Source organism: Pogona vitticeps, chromosome 6 (assembly GCF_051106095.1).
Source record: "Pogona vitticeps strain Pit_001003342236 chromosome 6, PviZW2.1, whole genome shotgun sequence".
NCBI classification, from domain to species: domain Eukaryota; kingdom Metazoa; phylum Chordata; class Lepidosauria; order Squamata; family Agamidae; genus Pogona; species Pogona vitticeps.
Window position 1 is genome coordinate 121,439,038 of NC_135788.1, and position 23,625 is coordinate 121,462,662.

General features: G+C 55.2%; 2 protein-coding genes across 2 annotated transcripts; one reads left to right on the forward strand and one right to left on the reverse strand.

The window, feature by feature from the left end:
* The first annotated feature begins 7,957 nt into the window (after nt 1–7,957).
* On the forward strand, nt 7,958–13,316 carry PPP1R35 (protein phosphatase 1 regulatory subunit 35). The gene is made up of 5 exons (XM_020799811.3): nt 7,958–8,097; nt 8,754–9,012; nt 9,663–9,969; nt 11,763–11,893; nt 12,162–13,316. Exons 2-5 carry the CDS (start codon nt 8,812–8,814, stop codon nt 12,333–12,335), a joined length of 813 nt encoding a protein of 270 aa, XP_020655470.3. The 5' UTR covers nt 7,958–8,097; nt 8,754–8,811; the 3' UTR covers nt 12,336–13,316.
* MEPCE (methylphosphate capping enzyme) lies at nt 12,686–22,984 on the reverse strand. The gene is made up of 4 exons (XM_072977247.2): nt 21,021–22,984; nt 16,701–16,919; nt 15,619–15,745; nt 12,686–14,513 (listed from the first exon to the last, which is right to left on the reverse strand). Exons 1-4 carry the CDS (start codon nt 22,653–22,655, stop codon nt 14,461–14,463), a joined length of 2,034 nt encoding a protein of 677 aa, XP_072833348.2. The 5' UTR covers nt 22,656–22,984; the 3' UTR covers nt 12,686–14,460.
* Nucleotides 22,985–23,625: the final 641 nt, after the last annotated feature.

The following is a 23,625-nucleotide window of genomic DNA, read 5'->3' on the forward strand; positions in this document are numbered from 1 at the left end:
GGGGAGAGACAGACAAGACCGAAGGCAGCTTTATTTACTTCCAAACTGGCCGAAGAAGCTCATCATCCCATCTGCGGCAGTTGCAAACCTCTTTATTGGGTATCGACTCATGATCTCAGAGGCAGCGTGGAGTAGTGGTTAGAGTGTTGGACCGAGGCTCAGAGAACCTGGGTTCAAATCCCCACTCAGCTAGGAGATTCTCCGAGCGCCCATGAGCCAGTTGCTCTGAGCCTTTTCTACCTCACCAGATAGTTGTGAGGATCAAGAAGGGAGGTGCAGTAGCTGCTTACTGGTGGAGAGGCAGGGCATAAATATAATAAATCATTAGAACTTCAGTAACCGCAACCACGTTGTTAATTAGGATGGCGCAGATCATGGACTAAACCGTTGATTTTAATAAGTCAAGACGTTGTGCTTCTGGAGGAGCAACAAAAGAAAACGTACCTTGCAGGAGTTGGCGTTCCATCAATGATGCAGCCTCAAAAGTACAGAAAGTACAGAAAACTGCAAAAGAAATTAAAAGAATATGGAAGCACCGTCGGGCCATCCGCCTCTCCGTCCTGATTTCTGCAGCTGGAGTTGTTCCAAAACGTTTGGTTACTGATTTAAAACAACTGCCAGTAGCTGCTTCCTGAAATCTGGGAGGGGGGGGGACGGACGGACAGGGGACCCTGATTGTGCAAAGGATCTAACCCCCCCCCCCATTTTTAAAGGACTTGACTCGGGGCAATTAGCTGTTGAGCTAGGAAAAGTGACGTGGATGCAACAACGGCTGTGCCAGCTAATTTATTATTTTTTTAAAGAGTGGCCCTCCACAGAAAGTAACTTTTTCCAAGCATGGATCAGAAGCCAGGCTGCAGAACCGGTCTTTTCAAAGCCAGGTTTCCCCTCAAACCTATCTGTGTCGTTGTGGGGAAAGAAAGGGGACACCTCTGAGCATGCTCAGAGTTCCCGGCTCTTCTGCATCCTGACCACCCCATGAACTCAAACTTACTCCCAGCCTCTTCTTCGGCCTCCTCCTCCTCCTCCTCCTCTGTTTGCTGGTGGAGGGGCATCTTCCTGGCTGAAGGGGCCACTCTGTAGCCACCAAAGAAGCCCCCGGGGGCGGCCCGCCTTGTCTGGGTCGCCCTCACCCATCTTGACACCCATCTTTCCATCTCTGGAAAAGCCTCACGCTCCCACGAGCACGCTTTCACGCCAGAGGGGGCGAGGTGCTGTGCATATCACAGAAGTCACGGTGGTGAAGCTTGCTTCTACAAACTTTCTGCAACACACACACACACACTGCCAGAGGTTTAAAAACAACAACAACACCCGCTCTTTTTTAGAGGCAATTCCAAGTTCTGGGAGGTGCTGGGGGTCACCTCCCCAAAATGCAGCGCTTCCAAGCACCTTCCATGTCTGGGTATCAATTTTGGGACAACATTACACCGAATGGATGTGCTCCTGCCCTGTTGGGTTCAGCTTGCCATCTGCACGACGCCAGGCCCTCGTCGGATACGATCCGTGCCTTTTGCCCTGCCTTTCACTCGCTTTTTTTTGTTTCCAGCCGAAAGGCTGGTTTATTTTGTTCCCAGGGCACTAGGAGCACTAGGGCACTACCAGGGGGGGTGATGTTCACAAGCCTTTCACGACGTCTTCACGAAATTGTGCTTTGTTTTGACTTTAAAAGTTCCGGAGGCATGGCTACACCCGGGAGAACGTGATTTCGAAAGGTTTCTTCCACAAACCGAGTGATTTTGGAAGATGTGCCTTCTGAAAGGTGTGGATGTGAATGCCTGCAGGCGCAGGGTAAGAACTATAACCAGCAAGAGCAACGTTTTTCGCAAGCCTCAAGCCCCTTTCCGGAATCCCCACCACTTCTCCCTTGTGCTGGCCCTGTCCTGTGCGGACTGCAGGTTTCCGGGAGGATCCTGCAAACACACACGCAGCACCTAGGGCCTTGCGGTTGCTCCATCGCAGCCATACGGGCCGCATTCTGCTTTCACCAGGGTGTGTTTTTGCTCTGGGCCCCCATTTTCTTGCTCTAGGCCTCTTTGGCTGGAGGAATTAAACTCATCTGTGCAGCTCCCGGTACAAATTGATTCCAGACTGAGATGGCCGGGGAGAAGTGGGAGGGTATTTTTGGAGTGGTTGTGGAAGCATGCAGGGTGGGTGGGGTGGGGGGGGGAGAGAGAGAGAGAGAGAGAGAAAGGGGTGGGGTGGGGACGGTGGTCTCCGGCTGGCGGGCTGGCTGGCTGGTGGGATGGCTAGCTCAATTGCTCTATATATTTTTAAAAAAACAACAACCTGTTTTGAATTAGGCTGGCCCGACTCCTCTCTTCCCCCCCCCAAAACACCCCGATAAATTTCTAGTCTGCATCCGGACGGGTGGGGGGGCTGAGATACAAGAGACAAGGAAGCTCGCCATTGTAAAAATGGGGGTGGAAAGCGTACAGTGGCTGAACCCCCCCCCCATGGCTTTCACGGCGGGAGGGGGGTGGTTTGGTGGTGGGGAAGAGGCGGTGGCCCAAAAAGAAGGAGGCGCAGGAGGGCAAGAAGACGGGCGAGCACCGAATCAGACACAAACCCCCCCCCCCCGCTAGCAGGGTGGGAGATGCCCCCAGCGTCTCCTCCCAGATGTTCCTCATCTGTCAGCCTGCCCGGCGTGTTTTGAATATCTCCATTTATCTTCCTTTTGCACCGATATTGGAAACAGCTCCGGGATTGGCAAATAGATTTTGGGGCCGGTGGGGGGGGGTGGAAGAGAAGGGGTGCTCGTTGCTGAGCGGTTAAAGTCAAGTCAGCCAGAACGCAGGCCTCCCCCTCCAGCCCCTGCTCCTTGGGAGGAGGGGTCCCTAGACAATGCGATTAAAACCAGACACACACATACACACACACACACAGACACCCTATCCCACTGTCCACCCCACCCACCGCCTCTCCTCTGTGCATCTTCCTCAAACTTGCACCCCACCGTGAAGGCCCTGGGGTCCCACGTCTCTGCCACCGCTAAGCGGCTACTCCCCAACCTCTTGTAACTGGGAGGACCCTCCCCCCACCGCGGCACGGGACCCAGGCGTCCTGGCTCCTGCCCCATCCTCTTGGGGACGGGACCCCCCGCCCTGCTTTCCTGCCCCCCCCCGACCCTCCCAGCATAGCTGTTCAAAGAAACTAGTCAAGCTTTGGGCTGAGAAGGCACACGCTGGCACTGCTTAGGGGGATGCTGGGATTTGTAGTCCACAGCAGGAACGAATGCCTCTGGTGCTTTTGAATGTTTTAACATTGTTTTAAACTGTAGAGCTGTTTTTATTGTTGTATTCCCCCCCCCCCGAGATCTTAGGAAATAGGGAGGGAGGGATAGAAGGGAAACCCCTCCTGAGTGTACCTGGGAAAGCCCTGCAAATGATCACTGCAAGTCTGAATGGACTTCCCGGCACATTATTGTTATTGTTTTTTATATATTATTATTTTTATTATTGTATAATTGACCCAACTCTCTCCCAGGCCCCATCTTCCTCCTGCTCCCCCCCCCAAGGCACCTTTCTGCCCAGCCAAAGGATCTCTGCAAAGGCCAGCCAGCCATTCTGGGTCCTTCAACACCCGGGGGGGGGCGTTCCCTTTCCCACCCCACCCTTGGAACTGCCTTTGGGGTTTTCCTTGACCCCCTTGGTCTTTTCAGCTGCCCCTCCCGGGGACCCACAGTTGCGGCCACCCACCCACCCGCTTTAACCCTCTCTCTCTGTTCCTACACGGCGGCTGCTGCTTCTCTCCCCCCCCCCTTTTCCCTCTCCCCAAACTGGAAAAAAAATTCTTTTGTTCTCCCTTTTCTATCAGGGAAATGCAGAAAGGGAGGTGGCTGGAGTTCAGGAAATGACACCGGCTTTCCTTCCCCTGCCATCTTCCCAGGTCTGGCCCCCTCCCTCGGCAAACTCCGGACTCCCTTGCTTAGGGTGAACCCAAGACTTTCTTCCCTGAACTTCATTCCTCAAAAGCCAGTGCCATCCCCCCCCCCCCTTTTCCTTTGTGTTTCCTTCTGGAGCTCCTGACAGCCCCCCCCCCCCCGGGAGTTGCTAAAGCAGAAAAAGGCCGGGCTCACAAACTGACTTAGTTTCGGATCCCTATAAAATAGTCCCCCTTTTTAATTTTTCCAGACAGCAGCTCCTAGATCCCCCCTTCGGCCAGCGAATTTATTTACAACATTTAGTTATCTATTTTTATTTAAAATATTTTTTCCAACCCGCCTTTTTTCTTAAAAGGGACCCAAGGCGGCTCACATCATTAAAAGACCGTATTTAAAGCAAAAAAAAAAAAAGTAAGGATATGCATATTAAAAAGATCAAGTAAATACTGCACTGTAAGAAGGGAGCAAATGCCGATGAAGAAGAAAAAGCGCTTTGTAAGGAAGATTCAACATTCCTTAGAGATCAGCTGCTCTGTGCTTGAGAAACTAACGGCTTTGCTGAGATGCAAGAAATCGTAACCCATGCATCTAGTCCTCAAGGACCAATGGATTGCTGCATACTTTTGTTTCCTTTTTTTAGAACTGTATAAAAGCTTTAATCTTTGGGTCTCCCACCCTGCTGGGCACCCAAGCGTGCACTTGTTTTATCTGAATTATAGCCCTTGCTTCAGACTTGGCTTAATAAAATTAGCCGAGATATTGAGCTTCAGGAGTAACGGCACTTAAAAAAAAAGACATTCAAAGCAGTAAGGGACAAAACGATCCACACACTCAGGCAGCTAGTCTGTTTCCTCCGTCTCTGAAGGGAAGTCATGCTTCATCACCAGGAAAAAATAATAATAATTGCTTCTAAGGCCTAGAGAACATGTGAATTCTGCACATGGCCAAAAGCATTTTCTTCTTTCTGATAGCTTCATACATCCCTGGGCCATCTCGGCATTTCCTCCCCCTTCCCCCCCCCTCTGCTTGTTTGATATGTTTTTCCCTCTAGTCAAATTCTAGATGCAAGAGCTGCTAAATTAAATTTTTCCCACCTTCTACGATGCAGTGTTGAGTTGGGCCCTGTTTGCTACTAGATTCTTTGCTGCTCTAGAGTTACAATTCTAAACGGAGCCCTTGCTTTACGTCAATCGAAAGTTGTAGTATTTTCTAATTTTTATTGTCATCCACTTTGGTTGTTTTTACAGAAAAGGATGCTATGAATATTTATTCAGATTTAAATTAAACCCCAGTGCAAATTAAGTGCTATGAACTTAATCCGGAGGCAAACCAACACAGAAACACACATGGCCGTTGAGTGAGAAAAGGAAAATAATTAATTCCATGTTAGAAAAAGTTTTAACAGAGGCAACATTTTCAGACTTACCAAGGAATGCACTACACCTTGAGAATTTGCCCAAGAACAAGCTCTAAGGGGCAACCTAGAAAATGCACAACAGACATTTTGTGGCCGTTTTGCACAGACAAGGGAAAATTCATGAATGAAATAAAATATATTAGACAAAAAATAGGTAAAATGTATCCCTATGACTTTACTGACATGTTGTCCGGATCTCCTCCCCCAGCCCCAGCCCACTTTATACCAATCTTTCTGGCCCAGAAAGTGTTTTTTTTTTTAATTCATTAAATAAAAAAATGGAACCGAATGGAAAGTCACAAAAACCAATGTAGTGAGCCCATTTATGTAATTTATTTACATTTCTATCCCACCCATCCTAGTGCCTAGAAATTCAGTAACACAACTGGGCGAGCTATCTTTTAAACATTGCACCTTGCCCCTAACAACGGATAACACCTCCTAATGACGGTAAAGACTAGTGAGAATGAATTACAGTATTTCAAAACAAATGCATGTTCTGACTCAGTGGGATTTTGGAGTTTCCCAGGGCCACCTAGGCTCCCTTGGCTTGTCAATGCATGCACACGCACGCACGCACGCACGCACGCACGGACTCGCACCCCCCCCCAAACCCTCTGCACAAACAGATCTGCCCTCTATCCCCCTCAGATGATGCTTTCCGGTGCAGTGGGTGACAAAACAATACAACCCACTGCGGATGAATGCCTGGCAGCGCCTGGAGGAATTTCCGGTGATTTGGGGGGGGGGGGGGCAAGAAAAGGAAAGAGATATAATAAAACAACCCAGAATAATAGATTTTGCTGACAGTCAGAAATGATAGCCATGTGCAGAGCCCCCCCCCCCAATCATGCTGGCCTGCTTCTCCTCCTCTTTTGGGCTGCAGCTGAAACAGCAAATGGAGTGTGTGTGGGGGGGGAATGACACATGTGCTCCTGTACCTATTGAGGTTTAGAGACAGGACTCCTCCACCCTCCAGAAAAAGGGGGATAATAGAGTCGTCTGGGGAATCTGGGCGCTGCAGTGGGACCCATTGGAAAGCCACCAACTTGGTAGGCTGGCTGAGCTGACAGCTTGGCCAATTTATGTATTATTTGTTCCATGGGTTTGAAATATTTTCTTAGCCCTTTCTCCTAAGGAAAAAAAAAACCCAAAGCAGCTTGCATCCTTAAAACTAAATATTAAAGCTAAAACAGTTCATGATTAAAACATTTAAAAAGAATTTTTAACGTTAGGTTAAAAACGTTAGGCAAAAGCATCAAAGATCTGGAAGCAACAAAATGCAATTTTAAAATCTCTTATAGACACTCAGGAGAAGCCTGCCTGAAGAGAAAGGTCTTTGCCTGTTTGCAGAAGGAAAACCAAGACGGGGCCAGGCAGATTTCCAGTGGGAGGGAGTTCCAGAGTTGAAAGGAGCAGCCACAAAGAAGGCGGCCCTCTCCCGTGTTTTCCCACCAAAGGCAACTGGGAGGGTGGTGGAATTGAGAGAAGGGCCTCTCCTGATTATTTGAACATGGGGCAAGCTCATAGAAGGAGATGGGGTCTTTGAGATAACTTGGACCCAAGGCATTGAGGGCTTTAAAAATCGGAAACAGCACTTTGGTGGTGTGCGGTACTGCCTTTAGCAGCTGGCCAAGCACCCCTAGCACCCTTTACCACCATGGTCATCGCCCTCTGCAAACAAGTGACCCCTGGGGGAAAGGCGGAAGGGCAGCCGAGTCCTGGCCCTGCTCCCCCTTGCATGGGAAAGGGAGAATTTGGCTCCACCAAGACCGGTTGTGTGTTTCAAACAGTTTCACTCCTTTTGGCAGGTGGCTTTGCCAAACGGCTTTCCCGCAGGTTGTCTGGCAAAGGGGGTGGTTCCTGCCTGCAAGAATCCGAAGGCAGAGGAAGACTGGAGAATAGACGGATGGACTCAGAAAAGGAAGCCACAGCTTTGGGCCGCCCAGGCCGTTTAAAGGTTGCCCACCTTGTGGAGGCCACTCAGGCCTGGGTTTGCTGCAGGTTGGAAGAGTTAAGAGAAAGGCCCTCTGGTTCAGAACGACACACTTGCAAGAGTGTGTGTGTGTGTGTGGGGGGGGTACTTTGATCGAGCCACTACAAATCCACACAATTTGCAAGCTTTTATGGGTCAGTCTCTCACTTCGTTAGGCTGTGCACAACAGTGCAGAAAAAAATGGTCAATATTGTATGTCAGGGTCCCCCCAAAAATGCATGGCAAATACCCAGGACGAGGCTGTCTGTAAGTTGCAAGTTGGAAGACACTTTGTGGCCTGTTACAACACTAAAAAAAATGAATGGGCGCACTAAGAAGTACTAGTAATAAAAGACCTGCAGATATTAAAATTCTTAAAAAAAATGTCAAGATGTAGTTTCGAACTCGCGAACTCTGACCCTTTGCGGCGCCATTTTGCCCCCCCTTCCCGAAAGGGGCGAAGGCGCTGCCATGTTTGTCCGAAAAGGGGACCTCTTTTCCCGCCGAGGTTTCATTTGCTGTATAGAGCGTTCTCAACTTGGCCGCCATCTTGGATTCGTAATGCGGCTCCCCAGAATACTCTAGCACTGGACACCTCTATGGCCGAGGCGTTCCCTCTTCTGCAGGAAAAGCGAGGGCGGAAATAATTTTCAGTCGGGACCGGAAGTCCCGGGAAGGACTTTCGTGCCGGACGACTCCATAGGCACCAATGTCTTGGGATAGGGCGTTTTCAGGACGGGCGCCATCTTGGATTGAACGCCGGGCCGCCCCTTCCTGTTCCTCCGCAACCGTCCCCAGCTGAGTCCGGACAAGAGGGAAAAAGTTGAGTTTGGCGGAGAAAAAAAAAGTGCCGGGCCTGGATTCGAAACATGCGGGAGCGGGGGAGGGGGCGGCGGGCCAGTGGAGGGGCTGGGAACGATCTCCACCCCCAGGAATGCAGAGGGTGGGTCGATGGGTGGGAAAGTGGGGAAGGAGAAGGCAAAGGCGGGCAGGCTGGCCGGAGGGCGGAAAAGGCCTTTTTTGGGGGGGGGGAGACGGACTACATCTCCCAGAATCCCCTGCAAGCCGAATTTGCCCTGCTGACCTTTTGGACTACAACTCCCAGCATCTCTCAGACAGTAAGGCTCAGCCAGGTTGTATTTGCACTACAAAGCCCAGAACTCAGTGTAGGCCTGCTGGCTGGGAGATGCTGGGAGTTGTAGTCCCCGCTTCCCCAAAAGACCCCCTGACCCTCGGGTGGTGGTGAGACTCGGGAGCCCGCCTGTATCCCTCCAGGCTCCTGCTTCCCACCAGTCCCCCAAAGGCAGCGGCTCTCCCCACCCCTCATGCTTCCCTTCCTCCTCTTGGGGGATTCTGGGACTTCTAGTCCAAAGAGCAAGGTCCCCAAGCTGGCGTTCTGAGGTGCCTTGGAAGCGAGACCCCAAGGCCCGCTCCGCCAGCAGGCCTGCCAGCTTCTCCCGTCTCTCTCCTTTTTGCAGGTTGCTGCCGGTCCTTCCTTCCTTCCTGCGCCGTCCGTCCATTTGTCTGTCGGCCCCAATGGCTGCGGCCTCCGGCCTTCCCCATGGAGATGACAGGGACAGCTTCCCCTGTGCCGCGCCCACCCCACTGCCAGCCCCACAGAGCCTGGGCCTGGCCCCCAGTCCAGAGGTCGTCCTCACCCCCGAGCGGGACAGCACTAGAAAAACGGGCAGCGGGATCCTTCGGCAACACGGGCAGGGGAAGCTCCCGCGGAGACAGGTCTCTTTGGGGAGGGGATGATGGGGGCAGGGGGCCAGAACAAGGAGGATGGGCTTCCCACCTGCTGGGAGGTGCCTCCGCCCTGGCAGTGAGGCAGGTGGCTGGATGGAGGGTTGCACTAAGATCTGGGAGACCTGGGTTCAAATCTCCACTTGGCCACGAAACTTTAAAAGGGCAACCTCACCTCAAGTGGGGCCCACTCTTTTATCCTCACCCGTCTGGCCGACTCCACTAGGTGGTTGTGGGGTGGGAAGGGATGACGAGGAAGGCCGTGTATATGCCATCTTGAGCTCCTGGGGGAGAGGGGGGGGGTTGTAAATGCAGTGAATGAAAATGATAAGTTGGGCTGGGAAAGCTGAAGCACCATGCAAAGCCCTCCTGCAGAGAACTCCCGCCTACCTGGATTTGAACTTGGGGTTCTGCCTACAGGCGTTATTGCTGGCAAGAGGGCTTTCTAGTGCCTGGGCGCTCAGCTCCTGAATACGTTGAACCTGGAGAGCCGTTCAGAGCATGTGTAAAGGGCTCTTCTGCCCACCAAGTGCCGGTAGAGCCACTGCCCGGCATATCTTTAGAAAGGGGTGGGAAATGATTCCTTCCCCCCCCCCCCAGCCTGGTCTTGCAAATTAAGCAGAACCTCTACTTCCTTCTAGGTTCGTTTCAGGCTGGGATCAATCAGCCTCGATCCACCCAAGCCGCCGGAGGAGACCCAGAGTAACAACTCTGAGGGCCCCCAGCTCCCCGTCACACCGAAGCAGCAGACCCGGGATGGCTCGGCCAGGGTGGACTTGCAGCCGCCCCCTGCTCCGCTGGCCGTCCCCGTTCCCCACAGCACTCTGGCTTTGGGAGCAGAGGTGCAGGCCGCGCGAGAGCAGGGCTTCAATGCTCAGCAGGCGGCAGAGGAGCTGGTGCAACGCTCCTTTGTCACCCGTTGTGCTGTGGAAGCTCGAGTGAGTGAAGGTGAGTTCATAGTAGTTGTTTAACACAGCGTCATAGATCTTCGAAAGGGGAGAGGGTGGTGGTTCTAAGTCCTTCTTTTGTGAACATCTTTACTGGCACCAAAACGATCTGGAAAACAGGCTCCTACCGGTGATCCGCTTTGCCATAAAGAACGGCCCTTCTTTGGGTTGGCTGCACATATAAGGACTTGGGAAGTGGCAGATGTTAGGGACGGTCTATATGCCACGTCTTCTTCCCACCACGATCCACGTGGTGCAGATTTCCCACCCTCCATCAAAGACCCATTTATAATCTCCAGATCCTTCTAAATTTCTTAGCTTGCTCCTTGGTTCCACTCCAACAGGTGCCTTTTTAAAGCTGTGTTTTATAATTGTCTGAAATATTTTTTATCTGTACGGCAGTGCTTCTGACGTAAACCAAGACGGGTCCATTCCATCCCCTTTGGAGAGGGGAATGGCATCCAAGGGCCACGGCTGGAGGCCTGCCTCCCTGCGGCTGCCGTGGGGCAGCCCCTTTTGTGGCTGTGTAGAGGTGTGCTGCCTCAAGGCTGCTCACCACTGTGGCCTCGGGCAAGACAAGAGGGTCACTTTCCTTAAAGGACAGGAGGCGCCCAACCTCCGGGAAGCCAGGCTGATTTGCTAGCACACATTAAACACATCAGTGATCGTGACTTGAGCGCAGGTAAAGCAGCAGCAGCAGTAGTTAAGATTTTTAAAGCAAAGGGTGCATGGCGAAGGGGCAGTGTTCACTCACAGGCACCATCAAGAGCCTTGGGTGTGTGTGCAGAAGACACTGACGTAGGTGTGACGTTCCCTTTCCTTCTCGGCATTTGTAAGGGACCGTGTTTCAGTGCAAAAAACCCAATTTCCTCACGTTCACTCTGGCTCTGCCAGCTCTGGTCTGCACTTTTCCTTGGTTTTAAGCCTGGGAGGAGCAAGGCGGCATTTTTATTTGTTGAAAATATTTTCTCCCCAAAAGGACCCAAGGCAGTAGCCAAAGAGTGGGTGTGCCTTCGGTGTCCGAGGGATGGCACGGGGCTGGGCTGATCCTTCCACTCCAGAAACACCTTTGTTTGGGTGATTTGACGGGAGTAAACCTGTTGGTGAGGGTCGCCTGCCATCTAGTGACTGGAGGCAGTACAGCAGGATATGCTGCAGAATCATAGAAATGGCGACCTACGCCAGCCTCCTTCCAGTGCAAGGAACCCAGAGCGAAACCGTTCCAGACCGAGAAGCGTCCAGCCTCGGGCTGAGAAACCCCAGAGGCAGGAAATCTCACCACTTTCCCTTTGGGCCATGGGCAGCTTCCTCTTCCTCCTCCTCCTCTCTCTCTCTCTCTCTCACAAGGCTCAGCCGCGTCAGAATCAGATCAGACCCCTCTTCCGTCCAGCCTTGGGTTTGTTTGCTCTGCTTGGCCACAGCGAATCCTGACAGTTTGGGACAGGATTCTTTCCATGCCCTGCATTTCCATGGGATCTCCTGGGTAAAGTCCTGGCGAACTCTTATCTCTGTGTCACTTCGGAAGCCTGGTGGTTCCATCATCCCCGGCTGATAGAGGCCCTTTTGTTCTTACGGATGTCATCTGGTTGGCTTTAACCGCCGTTTATTGCTGCTTCTGCAACCTCCGTGGTGTCATGTTGGGTGTTTTTTCTGCCACCCACGTTTCTTTTAATTACAACACTCTCTGTTTTATAGAGAAGCAGACTCTTTTAAACCATTCCCAATCCTTCTTGGGCAGAATGGGGTCTTTGCCATCCTCGGCAGAACTCCAGCTTTCTCTCTGGGGTCTTGCAGGCGTGAACATCCCTCGGGACCAGCAACTCTACCACGGACTCGTCAGCCTCCACGTCCCAGAAGAGGAATTGCTCAGCTCGGTTGTGCAGGAGAAACTCGCCCTTGTCCGGCACCGTCCTGAAGCCAGGCAGGTCAGTCCAAAGGCCCGCCAGCCTTGACCGTAGCACCCTCTAAAAAGCTCCAGCGCTGTATCCGCCCTTCCTGAGGGGTTCTGGGACTTGTAATCCCAACACCTGTGGGGAGGGCAGCCACTGTCAGGCAGGCTGGCCCACTTTGTTCTCCAGCAATGGGGGAGGGGCCGCCCTAGCACATAGGATGCATAGCCCCCCCCCCCCGAGAAAGACGCAAGCGTTCTCCTTGTCACCTTAACCTCGACATTTGGCTCCCGGTTCCTCCTAGGAGGCACACGGCACAGGACCGGATCTGCTGGCATTTTACAACCCAGAGGAGCTGTTCACGGAGACTCCCTACCTGGAGGTGGAAGGACTGCCACCCTTGAAGCTACAACCTCAGACACGGGATCCATCCACCACGTTCTTTATGTACCGAAAGCTCCACCAGTGGGACAGTTGAGAGGGAAGGGGCCGGGGGGGGGGTGGTGGTGGTGGTGGTCCCTGCCCTGTAAAACCTGGACTCCTCCCAAGTGCTTTGTTTGAGGCTATTTATCCACCAGGTAGTTCCCTCTCCCTTGCCTGTTTTGTACATAAAACGTCACCGCAATCCGTCCTTCTGGTTTCTCTCCCCATCGGATGATTTTACTTCAAGCAGCAACAGGCAGTTGGCTTGTGCTTGGAGGACGCCCACCTGCCTGCCTGCCCGTTTTTCAGCCACCCTGCCACCTCTCCTTGGACACAAGAGGCCACTATGGTTTAACACTCACAGGCTTCAGCCAAGCTTTTTACCCAAAGCAGGACAGCCGCTGGTAATAATCTGTAGGCTTTATTTATATATAGAATCAACATCTTTGTAAAGATAAAACTCCAGCTTGTAGCAGGCGCTCCCTGCTACATGGGGGGGGGGGGTGTCGCATGGCGGCACACAGGACAGGCCATCTCCTCCGGGCCCTCCAAAAGGCAGCTCCCGCGGTGTCACAGCTGGCAGGCATTGGGATCTCACGGCTTGCCACCCAGTGAGGCCATTTACCACTGAGGGGAAGGCAGTGGGGGCCTCCCTCTCTCCTCAAGGGATCGTGCAACCCCTTGACGGTCAGGGCAGGTAGTAGGTGGTTAGGGCCAGGGGATGGGTGCCAGGGGCTCTCCTCTTCCTCCTTCCCAAGCGAGCATACATCACAAAGTGTGCTGAGACAAAAAAAAAGAAAAAGGGGAAGGAAAAAACAAAACCACAGACCCTTTTTGCTTCTTCTGGAGCAAATGTGGAAGAAAGAGCCACATTCCAGGGGACGATTCTGTCTGAAGAGGGGTGGGTGCCTCCTTTGGCCTACAGCTTTTTTTTTGTCTGTCTGTCTGTCTGGTCCTATCGCTCCCACGGGGTATTCTGAAATACCTGGGAGACCCCAGGGGCCCAGTTTTGTGCTCATAAAAAAAAAAACAACAACTCAGCCCTTGGCTGGCTGGGTGCCGAAAGGCACATCGTCATCATCCATGCTTTGCTTTCCAGGTGGGTGGTTGCCTCTTAAAAGTCAAATCAATGGGCTGCTGCCTGTAAAGGAGGCGCTTACCAGCAACTAATGTCGTAACATGTGTGTGCACGTGCACACACACCTATATGGGGTAGGGGGCTGGAGGGAAGGGCAGAGCATTCTTTTTTTCCTTCTCTCTAACAGCAGAGAGAAGTAGTTCATTTGGCTGGCCCCCACCTCAGTCTGCACACACACAGCTCCTCTCCGCTGGCTGCCAATGTGAAGTCTTCTGGGCCCCCGACACGTGCGAGACAGAGGGACCAAGTCTTTGCTGCTGCTTCCGACAGATGCGGAGATCTCCTTCCTTTTGCAGAAATGGGGAGGGGGTTGCCAGCCAACAGCCAACACACTGGCAAGGAAAATATGTCAGCAGGCCTGCTTTGAAAGAGGTTACCTGGCTTGTGCTAGCGCCCCCCCCCTCCGCTGGCCACAGATCCACTCCTGTGACAAAGAGGTTTATAGCCCAAGCCAGGGGCCATTTCCTTCCAGGTCGGCTCTGCTGATGCACGATGCTCTTACTGCTTCCTGTGCTCATGGACAGAGATGAAAAAGGATTTGAGAGGGAGGGATTCTGGCTTTCCACCTGCTAGCAATTCAGTAGGAAACTGGGAGAGGGAAGCCACCTTGATACAGGCTTGGGTTGCCAAAAAAAAAGAAAAAAGAAAAAAAAAAAGAAAAAAAAAAGGGACACATACCTCCCCCCCCCGCCACCACACCTGTTCTCACCCAGCGCCCATGGAGTGAACTGTTTCCTTCCCCATTTCTTCCCAGCAGTACTTCGCATTCGGCTTTGAGCAATTCCCAATGCACTGCTCGTTCCCATTAACCCCCAGTCTCCAGATACTTCTGGCTGCAGCCAATTAGAGGAGCTCGCAGGGCGGCCCCCTCGTCCAGGAGAGCGGCAACAGTCAGCTCAGCCCCCACCTGGAGTTTCTGAAAGGCTCCTGTCCCCCTCTTGAAGTGTCCAACATTCAGCTGCCGGGGCCCGCCGGCCCCTCACCCCCCAGCCTGGGCAAATCAAAGGAGGAGAGGCTGGCGCTCCTGCTGCAGCAGAGTTCCTCAGCGGCCTCCGGGGCAGGCTTTGTGGAAGAGATAGATGGGGCGCTGGAATCCTGCAAGGAGAAGCAGCCAGTCAGAAGGCGAGAGTTGGAGTTAAGTATTTTGTGCACACGAGGGGGACGACACACAAACACACCCAGGTAAATGCCAAGCATGTCTCACTGGAGGAGAAACCTTCCACCCCGTCCACAGTAAACAACAATACCTCTCAATTTAGGCAACGGGAACCTCCAAAGCATGTTTTCCTGGGCGGGGGGGGGGGGGGAGAGAAAAGTTGTTTCATGCACACCGTTTGCTCAGAAACACATTTTCCCTGTGGCTGCGATCCTGCGCCGAAGCTTCCCTGGCACCTGGCCTCAAGGGCGGCCTTCCTGCCCAGGGCTTTGCTTGCCGGTGGTGCTGCTGCCGGTCTTGAATGCAGAAGGACAGCCGCGCTGGAAGCTTCCCGGCCTCCTCGCTTCAGATCACTTTGTTACCGGAGAGGCAGACTTGAAACCCAGGACAACATAAGCATCCGGCAGCCGGTCAAGACAAGAGTCACCTCAATGGATAGCAACGCAATGAGCATTTCCACAGGGCGCCAAGGACCTCTGCGGCCAACTGGCCCACCTCCCTCCCCTTCCTGCCCATTTCCGTCTAGGATGCCTTGAACGATGCTTGCAGTGCCAAGACTTAAGAGCATTTCTTTTCTAGGCTACAGTTCCAGAACAGCCCAGCCAGCATAGGGCGTTTTGAGAGCTTTACGCTCCCCCCCCCCCACCAGAAAGGCCAGGGCGGGGCATCTTTGGTGCTCAGGGTGGCATGGCCTACACCTCTCCCCCCTTCAGCCCCTGAGAACAGGCCAACAGCAAAAAGACCAAAAGAGCCCCCATGGCCCCTCCCCCACCAGACCCAGGGCTGGGCTCTTGAAGGATGTGAATTTCACCTTCCTGTAACAAAACAGTGCATAGAAAATTGTTGTTGATTTTTAGTCGTTTAGTCGTGTCCGACCCTTAGGGACCCCATGGACCAGAGCACGCCAGGCCCGCCTGTCTTCCATGGCCTCCCAGAGTTGGGTCAAAGCATAGAAAATACCCATACCCTCAAAGCCCAAGAGCGTGATTCGGGGTTTACCAGTTTGCTGCAAAGAGCTGCATTTGTCCCCCATCCCCAACTCACCTTTTGATGTATTCCTCGGCATGGCAACCAGTTCGTAACTGGAGAATCCAACTTCAGATGAAGTCAGGTAAGAGGGAAACTGGTCTGGTTTCAGCTTGATTCGGTGGTAATGCCGGGATATCGTTTCCTGAAAAAAGAGTGGAGTCCAGGGAAGAGAATGTCACAGCTGAGTTCTCTATGATTACCTAGGTGGACGAAAGGGCCGGGCGGACCTTGCTGAAACCCAATGGGCTCGAAATAGCAAGGCCAAAGCAGTGGTCGCAGAGTGGAAGGGGAAGCCTGACGATGCACAGAAGGCTGGGCAGGCTTGGCCCAGATAGAGGACAGGGTCCGTCCTCGCCCCCCGGGAATCACAGCCACATCCCCACATGCCGGGGATTAAGACAAGCGGATTTCAGGCCTTAACCGTCTCTTTTTAAAATATCCCCATGAATGCCTCTCCTTATGTATTTTGTGGGTTCAGCCAAAAACAAGGGAGCACCCCTTCCAGGACACGTAAATTCTGCTCTGGCAACGCCAGCGCTTGGGCACTCAGTTGGTACAACTCCGAGCAGTCCCTTCCTGGCACCGAACCCTCCCCAACAGCCCCTGCCTTCTTAATTCCAAAGTGCAAGAAAGTGGTTCCGGCCATTCGGTTGCACAGGCTTTCTCAGAGCAAAACAAAAGCAAACGTTGCCTTTATCTACCTGCTTGGTATCGACACCGGAGCCCCGATCTAAGCAGTAACAAAGCCTTATGGCATGACAGGGCCTGCAGCACCCACTGCTGGCCCTCATCCACAGGCTCCCTTCTCTGGGCGCTCCTCAAACAAAAGAAGCAGATGGCTTGGCCTTGCGCTGGGGAGATCCTCCCGCGGCCCGGCATGCAGCTTCTGGCTAGGCCAGAACATTACGCTCCCGGCTGCCTTGGGCAAAGGAAGAACTGGCAAACTCTGCTGTGGTGGGAGCAACGAGGGGTGGCTTCCTCCCCGCGACCCCACCCACCAGACCCAAACTGTCCTAAAGCACAATCGGTTGAGGAGGAAAGCAGGCCTGCAGGCAGTTGGGGCGTCCCCTTAGGCAGCCAGGGGCCGGCCAGCTCACCGTCAGATTCTTCCTCTTCTTGTACGACGACCAGGCCTGGGGCTCAAGGACCAGGATGCCTCCCGGCCTCAGGTGGCGATAGAGGCGCCGGAACAGGCGCTTCAGCCCCTCGTCGCCCCAGTTGAGGTGGACCCACTTGGTGAGGCTGAGGCAGAGGATCACGTCGTATTCTGGCTTCTGAGCCTCCAGCAGCTCGTCACACTCCAGAATGTAGTTGCCCTGTGGTGGAAGAGAGAGAAGCGTCCTCTCAGCAGGGACCCTGCCAAACGGGCCCACCCCCTGGATGGACTGGAGGCAGGAATCTTCGTCCTGGGCAGGGGTCCTCGGGACCACCATGCAGCACAGTGCTCATCCAAATACAGGGGCTTCTCCCAGCACTGACAGACAAGCAAGCCCCGGAGAGAGACCTCTTCCCACCTCGCAGGCAGCTTCCCCCGCCTTCCAGGAGCCCACGTGCCAGCCCTCCCTCACAGAGGGCTCCAGGACGACAGACCACCAAACCCAGAAAAGCACTGCAACCCTTCCCCCCCCCCGCACCGCAAGGCCTAGGTCTCATTTCCTGGGGCAAACCGGACCAAAAAGCCCAAAGGATGGGAGAGGATACAGAGCGGCCTGCCTTCCTCTCGCCTTCCGAGCTGCTGAGGAGGGCACAGGAGCCGTTAGCCACTCAACAGCGCTCCGTGCCTGGGGCCCGGCTTCAAAGCCAGGCAAAAGGCTGGGGTGGGTGGGTGGTCATTAGGGTTAATGAACGGGGAAAGCCTTCTGAGCACTTCAATGCAGCAACAACCTCCCCAGCCCACCCCAAGCTGCTTGCTGATACAATGGGGCAGCCACATGGGGCCATGTGTGCAACTAGACTTTCTGACTCACACACACAAAAGCAGAGCGCTGGTGCAGCCTAAGGGAGGTCAAGGCCCACCTGGAAGAGGGCAGGACTGCCTACAGCTGTGGGGCTGGCCCAAGGCAAGGCATCCCACCCGAAACCCCCCCACACACACACACACACCATCGCGGCTTCAAGGCCAGGGGCAGCAGAGGGAAGGCTGGCTTCATCTCCTGGAGGGACGTGACTGTGGGGGGAGCAGCACAGGGGCACGTACGTGGTTCACCCACCCCACCCTCCCCTCCCTCCCCTCTTTGTCTCCCAGCACCACACAACTCAGCCCTTGGCAGCCTCTCGCTGGGAGGCTCTGGTGCCCACTGCAGCTCTAGCACCGGCTTTTCCTAGACAGCAAACGGGCTAAACATCTGTGAAGCAAGAAGGGCCTGATGGAAGCCTAGAAGCAGCTGCCGCCCAAAAGGAGAGGAAAGCAGACAGGTTGGGGCCACACAGCACCCACTCCAGCCTGGGTTCTGCAAGGCAGAAGATTCCCCCACCTACTATGGCAAGCCTGGCCTGCAATGAAGCACCTGGCGGGGGGGATGGGACATCAGAAGAATCCAAAGCATTTCTCTCCCACACTCGAAGGGCAGAGGCAGAGAGAGAGAGAGAGAAGCAGAAGAGGAAAAGGAGAAAAGGTGGCTCCTTCAGTTCTCTTCTCTGCGGACATCTGGTGCTCAGGGAAGATCCTGACCTGTGCTGGCAAAGCCTCTCTGGAGCACCCAGGAAGGCCTTCAGCTGAGGGAAGAGCGGCAGCCCCTCTTCCCGCTGATGGCTGGACGTCCCTCCAGGGGAAACCAGAGAGCTCCCATGGCAGAGCTCAAGACAAGCGAATCCATCCGACCTACTGGCTCCCCTCATTGGGAGTCGCAGGGCGGCTAAGAGGCCACCCCCAGCACCACCTCCCGGGACCCTCAGCAAACAGTCGCTTCCTCCAAAAAAAGGAAGGAGGAGACCCTGGCTGGGCAGCTGAAACGGGAAAAGAGATTTAGGCAGAGGCCTTTTTGCCTCCTACAGAAACATGGCCGGTGCGGGGGGGGGGGGGGGAGGGAGAGAGCAGCCTTGGCTGGCCAAGATCCTCTCCCTACATAGTGCAGGATGGCAGGGAAACGAACCGGTAGCACCTACACAGGCCTGTGTGACAATGCAGTCATCAAAGGCCCCAATCCTAACAGATTCTACTCACTTCTCTAGCTTGAGCCCAGGAAGCCATGAGCAACCCCCCCCCTTGGGATGTCAGGGGGGGAAGGGGGGCAGTGCTCGTCCTTGCCAGCCCAACACATCTCTGGGGTTGAAGCCAGACTGGAAACCCCACTCAGCCCAGGGCTCAGGAAATGCAGCCAGGAAATCCTGGGGCCGAATGCTCCATAACTGCTCTCTGCTCCCTCTCCCTGCTTTGGCGGTTTCTGCCTGCACAGGGGGGCTCAGGTGCCATCCGCTGGAACCCGCTCCTTCTCCCCTCCCCTCCTGCAACCTTGAAGGCCTCCCCTCACCCCACCTGCAATTCCTCTCCAATTCTTCGGCCAAATAAGCTGCGATAACCCATGGAAGAAAGAGGCAGTGCTTTGAACCCCGGAATGCAAGGCCTTCCATAGGAGAGCCCCTTCAAAGCCCTGTGGTGACTGCCTGCTAATGCAGTGCCCTTTGCTGCCAATGCTTTGGCCACCACATGAACCTTGGAAGTGGAGGAGCACCTGGCCAGAACCTCAGCTTTCCACACCCAGGGAGGCCTACTTTGGCCAGCAGTAGCCCCCACCCCACCCCTCGGCCAGGCTCTTCCAGCCCCTGCTGCCTAGTCATCAAGCCAGAGGTCCCGAGACCTTCTGCACAAAGTGTTGTGGCAGCACTAAACAACTGAGCCCCACTCAATTCTAGCTCTATAGGTCCCACCTGAAGAAAGGGACATACTTGGGGGAAACAGCCTCTGCCACTCCCCCCCCCCCCGGTAAAACAGAACGAGGAGGGTGATGGCACCAAGATGCCTTTCCCCCCAATTTTCTTGGGGGGGGGGGAAGTACACACCATCCTTCCCCTTGCACCATCCACGCCACTCAAGGTGCAGAGGACACACAATTTGGGGGGGGGGGGGAGAACGACAATCTGCATTCAGGCTCTGTGCCACCGCAGCCCTCAGAAGAGGAATTGCCACAGGGCAAGGGAGGGTTCAGGTGCTTCCCAAAAACAGAGGAGAGTCCTGGCTTAGATGGACACGGGGGGGGGGGGGGGAACGAAGAGACACCAAGTGGCATGTTCTGAACCTGACCCCGGTTCAGTGGAGACAGCCTGAGGCTGTTCACCATTCCCCCTTCAAAGGAAGCCCACTGAGGTGAGTGGCTAGGAAGAGCCACCACTGCCTTGAGGCGACTCTCCTCTCTTCAGCCTAGGAAATGGCCCGGACGCTCCTCCCTGCTCACTTCGGGGCTGCCAAGGGGCAACCGTGGCTCTCCAGGGGGGCCAGGAAGGCAGGCAAGTTCCCAGTCCCACCTGGAGGCGTGATCGATCGGGGTTTCCAGCCAGTCCCATCCGCATGCCAAGCAGGTAGACCTCTCACTCTATAAAGTGGAGGTTCTTGGGTGGCCCCAAACATTGAGCAGCACCATCATGGATCCACAACCTCGTGTGCTCAGAACACACACAAACCTCTCTCTAAAGCAAGGAGGAAGGGCCACTCCTATCAGCCTGGCTCCTTATCAGGAGGATCCGACCTTCTAATTCCCCCATGGATAGTGAGGCAGAGGAAGGAACACTCCAGACACCCTCCCTCCTACCCCCTTCTGTGGCCTTGGAAACAAAGGGAGGGGATGTTTGAGCACAGAATCCTCCTCTTCTTCCAGCCCTGTCCCTCCCCTTCCAGTTGCATCGTTATACTTTAAGGACATGCGGATGCACGCAAACCAAGGTCCATGCAGCAGAGCCTGAACTGCAATGGCCAGAACCCCCGACACATACCATGGCCACCCCACTGAAGCTCTGCTGTTAGGGCTGGATCGGATGCAAATCAAATTGATTTAAATCCAAACCCTCAGATTTTGACCCTTTAAATCAAAAGATCATTTTAAAAAATATAAACCCATTTGATTTTAAAAAACACCATTGAATTTCATCCACTCTGCCTTACTGTAAAACCCACCAAGGCTTCCACCACCCACTGGGGAACTCTGGGGAAAATGAACTCAATGTTGGCAGGTGGTATGAAGGGAAGCGGCTACCACGGTTCGACCTGTTCCCAAAGGAGCTTCTCAGCACGGCCACGCTTTCCGTACAGGAGCCGTGGGACCTGGAAAGCCCAGAAGCAGTTAAGCCACCCTCTCTCTCTTTGCTGCTCCGCAGGCAGCTCACAAGGGCTGCAGCAGGACGGAGCTGGAACTCCAACTGGAATTGGCAGAGCAAGATCCAGGAAGGCGCCGCCTGGCTTTCCCAGCACATCTTCTGTGCCTTACCTTGACAAAAATCACATTGTTGGGGAAGACAGTGGCGTCCACCCCCTCCTGGGGCACTCTGGGTGCAGCAATGGGGCCCCGGCTGGCCATGAGAGAGGCCGGGAAGGTCTTCTTGGCACGGGTGGCCCCCTTGCCCTCGCCGTCCTGCTGCTGCTGCTGCATCTCCTCAGAGAGGTAGTGCCGGATGTTCTGGCGGGCCGAGTGGATGAGGGCCCCATCGATGTCCAAACCCACCATTCTGGCCGGCCCCCACTTCTTGGCCACGCTCAAGGTGAGGTGTCCCACATTGCAGCCCACGTCCAGCACCTCTTTCCCTTGGAACCACTCTGGCTTCATCACCCGCAACCGGATGTCCTCGCAGTCGGGGTTGCGGTAGCCGTAGTATTTGCAGTAGTTGCCGTACTGGAACTTGTGCCGGGGCTGCCGCCGGGGATGCTGGGCGGAAGACGCCTGGAGGTTGCGGCACCGGGGCAAGCTGCGCCCCCGCTCCGGGCTGGCTCTGCAAGGCGGGTCACTGGAAGCCCCACCGCCCGGTGGCTTGGCCCCTGACCCTTCTGATTTGCTACAAGTCCTGCGCCGTTTGCGGTGGTGACGGCTCCCAGCGCTTGCGGAAGAGGCCACGGAAGCACAAGAGGGGGTGACGCCCCCATCCCCCGAGGCCTGCTGGCTTTGCTGGGTTTCCCCTGCCGCAGGCAGGAGGGGAGACACCACCTCATCCCTGCAGTTGATGGCTGTGTTAAGTTCATAGGGTTGCGGGGTGGCCCCATTGCAAGCCTTTGGGCAAGAGGGGCCCGAAGCAGACACAGCAGGACCCCCAGGTGCAGGCTTGGCTGCCCCCTCCACGCTGGCCCCGCGCTGAGCACCCCGGTGGCGGTGGCGCTTCCGCCCGGTCTTGAGGGAGGAGGCCAGCACCGGGGGGTCCTCTTGAGCGTTGTTGAGGCTCAAGGGGTCCGTGATGTCCTTGGGGATGAGAATCTCCACAGGATCCCTGCCTTTGGCGGGAAGGGGGGAGGACTTGGGGGTCTCCGCGTTGAGCGCCTGGTTGACCTCCTCGTCCAGGAGGCTGTTGAGGTTGAGCGGATCGAAAATGTTGCCCCCCAGCAGGAACTCGGAGGGCAGGACCGGGTCGCAGTCGGAGTTGATGCGGCGCCGGCGCTTGAAGGCAGGGTGCTTGAACCCCCCGCCGCCGCCCGCTCCTCCTCCTCCACCACCAGCTCCGACGTTGCAGCTGTTGCGCCTCTTCCCCCCGCCGGGGGCCCTCGGGTGCGGCTGCTGGAAGCCGTTGCGGGGCCGCTGCAGCAGCTCAGTCCCGCCGCCGTCCTCCTCCTTGGGCAGGGGGCCGGCCGCGCCCCCTCGCCGCTGGCCGCCCGGAGGCACCGGGACATGGGCCGGCGGGCCACATTCCCCTTCCAGCCTGCCTCCGGGAGCCGGGCCGCCGCCGCCGCCCCCGTCGCCTTCCGCCTCGGCCACCCCGCGGGGCAGCTGCCCTCCACGGGGCACGTCCGCCGGCGCTGCTGCTGCTGCCGCCGCCGCGCCGCCGCTCCCACCGCTGCCCGTTCGGGGCGGAGGCTTCAGGAGGGGCGGCGGCGGCGCCGGGACACGGAAGGCCTCCTTGTCCGTGGCCATCTCGATCATCCCTCGCGCGGGTCCGGCCGCCGCTGCTCTCTTAGTGCCGCTGCTCGGCTTCGCTTGGTCTCGGGCTCTTTTTCTCCGCCCCTCGCAAGCCCCTCCGACGCGTGCGCCGTCGGGCCCCTCGCTTCTGCGCAGGCCCCGCCGCCTCGTCGCGCGCAGCCTCCGTGCGGACCGCCCGTCAAGTCCCGGCGCGCACGCGCACAGCCATTCGCTCGCCAACCTTCCAACGAGGCTGCTGCGGCTCCTCCTGGCTCCTAGCGCATGCGCGGCCTGAGCCCTCGCCGGAGGAAGAGCGCTTCGCGCCTCCCGCTTTCCCGAGATGGCACGCTCCCCCTGTGTCCGGGAGTTATATATGCGGAGGGTGGGGTCATTGTTTGACACGCCTTCCCCTCGCCGCGGGGACCAATCACGGCTCAGCGTTCTCTCCACCCGCGTGAATCTAGAGCGAATCAGAGTCTTCCCCACAGAGTACTCTAGAAGCAACCTCCCCTCGGGTTTGTCCCGCCTTCTTCTTTCTATATCAGCCAATAGAAGGACGTTTGGCAATGCATGTGTCCAATCAGAGCTCAACACTCGCCTCCGAGAAAGTGGAGGTCCTTTTCTATCCAGGGCGGTCTAAATCAAGCGCCTGAATCAGGGCTAAAAAGCCGAGCAGATATATTTTTCCCCTGACAGAAACCTTCAGTTAAAAGCCCTCATTCCAAAACCTTGATTGTCCCAACCAAGCAGCAGTGTTTTTCCCAGGCAGTGCTTTAGCCTCCTAAGTGAACATCCCGGGTCTTGGTGGTCCAGATATCCGGCAGGCCTCAAAAGTATTGGACAGAACTATTTTTAGACGGTACTTTGGGTAGAACGACGCTGGCGAATGACAACATTGCTCCTTTTGTGTTACGAAAAGAAGGAAAAAAAATATTATTTTTAAGAAAGCTCCCAATATGGACATTTGTCCAGGATCACATGGCTTCACTCCCCT